The sequence below is a fragment of the Peromyscus eremicus genome, chromosome 6 (assembly GCF_949786415.1).
Source record: "Peromyscus eremicus chromosome 6, PerEre_H2_v1, whole genome shotgun sequence".
NCBI lineage: Eukaryota > Metazoa > Chordata > Mammalia > Rodentia > Cricetidae > Peromyscus > Peromyscus eremicus.
Window position 1 is genome coordinate 43,500,007 of NC_081421.1, and position 5,639 is coordinate 43,505,645.

Genomic DNA, 5,639 nt, shown 5'->3' on the forward strand with positions numbered 1-5,639 from the left:
GAGAGAGGGAGAGGGAGAGGGAGAGGGAGAGGGAGAGGGAGAGAGGGAGAGAGGGAGAGGGAGAGGGGGAGGGGGAGAGGGGGAGGGGGAGGGGGAGAGGGAGAGGGAGAGGGGGAGGGGGAGAGGGAGAGGGAGAGGGAGAGGGAGAGGGAGAGGGAGAGAGAGAGAGAGAGAGAGAGAGAGAGAGAGAGAGAGAGAGAGAGAGAGCCTATCTTGAGCATTTGCAACCCCAAAGCCCATCCCCAGTTACACACTTCCTCCAACAAGGCCACACCTAGTAACAGTGACAGTCCCTGGTGACCAAGCATTCAAATCATAAGCCTATGGGGGCCGCTACTACTCCAACCACCACAGCTCTTAAAAATCTTACTTTAGAATTCTACTCAAACCACAAGGAGCATAGAACAAGGTCCCAGAAAAGGAATCTGACCTCCAAAGCATAAGCCCCTTGTGCTGAAGCTCCATAGCTTCAGGATTGGCTTCTGACTCCAAGGCATTGCTTTCATAGTACCTTCTAGAATTTTCCTTGAATGTTATAACTCACAAAACCTTAATTAATTAGGCAAACAATAAAGTTCAATGATATGGTGGCATTTTGTGTTCCTTATATTCACTGGCTATTGAGAATTGGTGGTATTCAATTCTTTTTGAGGAAAGAATTCCTCTCTGAGCAAGAGGTATCAGTTTGTTCGTATACCAATAACTTTAATGACTCAGCTCACATGGAAGAGAGTAGAAGGTCTGGTGCTTCCAGGAGTCTAACTGGGATAGTGACAGATACTAGTTTATTACTTTAGAATACCGAATTCTGGCAGTTGGTGTGAACATCTAAATGCCCAGGAAAATTTCCAGTATACTCGCTGACTACCCATGAACTCAGACATGTTACTGTGTGAGTTTGGAGCCAGTGGTCCACGAAAAGTTCCTTAACCTTAACACAGAAGCAAGACGGTGCCTATTTTTAGAAAGGCTTTTGTTTTTCTGATATTAACCACAGGTTAAAATAATGAACTGGGGTTGGGGATTTAGCTCAGTGGTAGAGCTCTTGCTAGCAAGCCCAAGGCCCTGGGTTCGGTCCTCAGCTCTAGGGGAAAAAATAATAATGAACTGCCTAGAGTGAAATATTAAAAAGCCACCTGACGACCTGTTACTTTGGTGTCTTAAATAACCCAGGGCACTTTCACATAGTCTTCATTACCTGTGTCAACCTACAGCATGTCAAGTAAATGACTGCAATGCTCTTGTGGGTTTGTCCCAGGACCATGGCCACCAGACCGCCACATCTGGCCATGCAGACACACTGCCCAGTGTTGTGAATGCTACCTTGAGGTCCGTGTGTGTAGAATCCCAGAAATGTACTCTGTTGTCTCTGCCCAGCGCCTAGGCATGGAACAGACCCTCTAATGTCATGCATTGAATGAATGAGTATATAATCATCAGCTATTCATTTTTCTCAAAGATGAGAAATTAAAATATTTGGTGTCCCATGAATCAAAGAACAGTGCCCAAACCAGTTTGACTTTCACTGATGTTCCGCCCCTATCCCCCCCATCCCGACTTAATTGACTCTTTCAGGCTGAGCTAGCCTAGTCAAGTCTGAGAAAGACACAGTCTAGTTGGTTTTGTTGTTGTTACTGTTTTGTTTTAGAATCCAGTCTTGGTAGCCAAAATACAGCTAAAGCCCAAGTGTTCTTTCTTGAAGCACAATTTCTCTTCCAGTTTCTCTGTCTCTAACACCAATCCCCGCCTCCGTGCCCTTCTGAGTCTGTGGGTGATGACTGGCAGTGACATATTGCTGGGTTTTTCTGCAGCATTCAGCGAGCATGGCGAGAGTACTTGCAAAGACAGGACCCCCTGGAGAAGAGGAGCCCGTCCCCACCCTCCGTCTCTTCAGACAAGCTGAGCAGCTCGGTCAGCATGAACACATTCTCCGACAGCAGCACGCCCGTGAGTGTCCCCTGCCAGCTTGCTTGGACTGGCTTGCGCCACATATGGATGGCCTCGGCTCTGGTTCCAAGAAAAGATGTTGAGGTGGTTTGTGATGGGGGGTGGGTTTGTGTCGCTTATTTGCTGCATGGGAGCCCAACGGTGAGGCTCTTGACATCTTAGAACTAAGACAAGATTCTTATGAACTTGACTGCATCCGTAGAGAGGGGATTTTGTGCAATCTCGTTTATCACTGAGGTGGGCGCTACCCTCCTCTGCCTTTCTTATGATGTGTTTGCACCGGTATGTGCCTGTGTGATGCTCGTCTGGTTTGAAAGCCAGCTTCATAATTAGTATTAGAAAGAGAACTTTTGAAAGGAATAATTGAAGGCGATTACGGTCTGAAGTGGTCTGATATGGGTTGAGTGTGCCCGAGGCTAAATGGGTTACATATGCCCCTTAGGGCTGCCTACTGGGCTCTGGGAAACCTGCAGCACGTGTAGGTGCAGGTCAGATGTGGACAAGTGTAGCTCTCCAGGAAATGCCAGAAATCCGGAGTTTTAACTGATGTTCACCATTAAAGAAGATTTGAAAGGGAAACATGGTTTTTGCACACCGAAGTTGGCTCACTGACCACCAGTTAAAGAACACTCGGGTAGTGTATAGGGTTATGAACGCCTCTGCTACAAGCCTGTGTTTTCAAAGCTCTAAATGATGGAGGGATTCATCATTAGGCGCTGGCAAACCGGAACTCAGTGAGTTTCGCCATTATAATCGTTTATTTATAAGTAATCAATGAAAAGATGAATAGCTGGGAAGAGGTGATTATTTATATTGTTTTTGTTTGTTTGAATTATTCCTCCTACTTTGCTGTCCTGTTTTTTTTCAGTCTTATAATGAGATCAGGCAAAAGTTACTTTCTTTGAAATGTGTTCAGAAGACTGCATGGCTTGGCATATTGTCTAATAGTTTTGTGTGGATATGAGTTATTTATAAGAAATAAGCTGGTTTTACAGCTGTGAAAGTAGATCTGTTTTCAAAGGACCCCAGAACTGGGTATTTGGAGCAACGGCTCCCTCTCACTGGCCTCCCGGTCACTAGAGGGCGCCTGTGAACCACATTGAAAAATGCTGGGCCTCCGGGTTGGGCAACGCTCTTGATTTATGAGAAAAAGAGAAAGTGAAAATTGAGTCCTTAGGATGCCTTTGCTGTGAATGCCAATAGAAAATGCAATTAAATGATTTGAAGATTCTATTTGAAGGACGGAAATTCGATTTCAGAAATCATTTTGTCTGTGAATTAGGGGTTCAGATTCACAGCCCCTGTAGCGTCTAAAGCAGTGATTCTCAACCTGTAGGTTGCGACCCCACTGACAAACCTCTGTCTTCAAAACTATTTACGTTACGATTCATAAGAGTAGCAAAATAACAGTACTGAAGTAGTATCGAAAATATTTTTATAGTGCGTGTGTGTGGTCACCACATGAGGAACTGTATTAAAGGTTGCAATATTAGGAAGGTTGAGAACCACTGTTCTAAAAGCTCCAATTCAGGGCAATCAGCTGCCATGCTGAGTCTGGTGATCTATTGTTTGTATGTGTATTCTTTAGCCTTTTTCACTGATACACTGTTTTAATCTTAGCACCTCAAGTGTTTTGTGAGTAAATGATGGTTCGTCCGTTCCTATGGGTCATCCTGTTTATTTGTGTCTGCTCATGGTGTTGAGCTAGCCTAGCTCCAGAGTTCCCTGAATCTTTTCCTAATAGAGGAGCTTGCCTTGTCCAAATGTCTTCTATCAATTGAGTTTTTCGTAAGGTATGCCAATCCAGTGTCGTCTTTTAGCTCTGTGGGCTGAGGGACAAAGACGTGTCTAGACATCTACAAAAAGTAAGAGTCAAACAGATTTTTTTTAAAAAAAAAAATCATTATTGCAATCTACTCTCAGAAAGTAAGCAGAGACTGCTGAGTTCTAATAGAGGTTATTGATTATAATAATGACTTCCATATTAGTGGTGGCAGGCATGTGACACCAACTGTACAAAAAGAAGGCATAAAAGGTATGTACAAAATATAAGACATAAGCAATACTAGATGTTGAACTGTTTCCAAGCCTCCAGGCTGTCAGGAAGGCAAATATCCAAGACTTAATTGTATTCTCTCCATGCTGGGCATCAAGCCTGTGTGGTCTCTACAAGTACTCTACCACTGAGCCCTATAAGGCATTTTTTTTTTTTAAATCTGTGCTTAGTGTTTTAAAATCAGTATAGACGGATAAATATTCTCTTACCTTCCATGATTATCACTGTGACAAGGTCCCTTACAGGAACATTATCTTTACATCTTTTGGGGTTTGCAACCCACATAGAACAATGATTTTGATTTACTTTGAGCCCCTTGCTAAACACACTCCCCCTACATCCTCACGAGGCCCATTGCGAGGTTTGTTTTCCTGCCCACTGTGAGTGGGGCTGAAGTTTATGCAGGGATTAGGATGGCCGCTGGCCCAATATGGACTAAGGCTGTCTTAAAGACAGGAGGTTCCGCAAATGGCCAACAAAATCATTCCCTGGACCTGACTAGTGTTTCTTCTCTTCCATTTTGCTGAATCTCTTGCTGTTCCTGCCTAGACCATTCTCAGTTTTCTTGAATATGATCAACGAACTGTCTGTCTTGTCTCTGAGCCCGATCAGCTGCTCTGCACCCCCACACTGTCCTAGCTACAGTGACTGACTGCCCCAGCTGCCTGTCCCAGGTATGCATTACATGGGAAAGCAGCTCCTTGATCCGATTTAATCCTCCCGTTGACTGGAGTATGGCGCTTCTGAATGCTTCTCCTTATTGTTTTGGCAGAGCATAGTGGCTAATATAGTTCTCAGAATACATTTGCTTTAAAATGTGAAACTGTGGCCAGGTGTAAGCATGAGCTCCCAACTTCAGCTTAAGAAGAGCTGAAGACTTGGCACATACTGAGCCCTTGCCTAATACAGTTCATGGGTTCTTCACCCAGTCCTTTCAATGACCACGTGAAGAAGGCACAATTATTATCTCCATTTCAAGGACAATGGAAATGAGACTTCAAAGATAAGTAGCCATCCTTGGATTATGCATTGTGGAACTTGCATGCTCCCCTCTTCCATCATTTCATAGCGCTTGAAAACAAGCCTGCATTTAGGCATGGTCAAGCTGGAGGGGTAGCAATCAGCTAATGCATTTATAAGACTACTGTACAATTTGATAGCTCTAAACAGTGAATGAAACAATTGAAAAAAATCCATTTGATTTTATAAATTGCCGTATTCCATGCTCTTTGATTAAAATCTCAAACCTCAGCTGTTCCACGCCAAATTAAAGAGCAACAGGAGGGAAGATAATATTAAGTTATGTTAGCAATTTGCATATTAAGTGCCCTCACACTGTAGTGTATCATGTGGTAACTGGAAAGTTTTGTTTTAGAAATGAGAAACTTGAATAGCAACTGTTATTGGGAAATGGAAATTGGAGGTGTCAAAGTGAGAAAGAGTTCATGTTTCTGCCTCAAAAACCTTCATTAATTGGCCAGAACAACAGTGGTTACACTGTGCACTTTTTATTAGTCAGATTCCTGCATTAAAATGCACTAAGTTCTCAGCTCTGAATAATTTGTAATTTGACTAATAGAATACAGACTCCAAGACTGGTAACCTGTTAGTGTCACTAGTGTATGTCCCTGCAAAT

The 5,639-nt window shown here is 43.4% G+C and overlaps 1 protein-coding gene across 1 annotated transcript in view; it reads left to right on the plus strand.

Annotated features, from left to right (window-relative positions):
• Iqcj (IQ motif containing J) overlaps positions 1-2,109 on the plus strand; it is a 16,762-nt gene extending 14,653 nt beyond the window's left edge. Inside the window, exon 4 of the mRNA XM_059266520.1 lies at positions 1,812-2,109. Within this exon, the coding sequence (XP_059122503.1) occupies positions 1,812-2,109 (298 nt within the window). The remainder of the gene's footprint in view (positions 1-1,811) is intronic.
• The last annotated feature ends 3,530 nt before the right edge of the window (positions 2,110-5,639 follow it).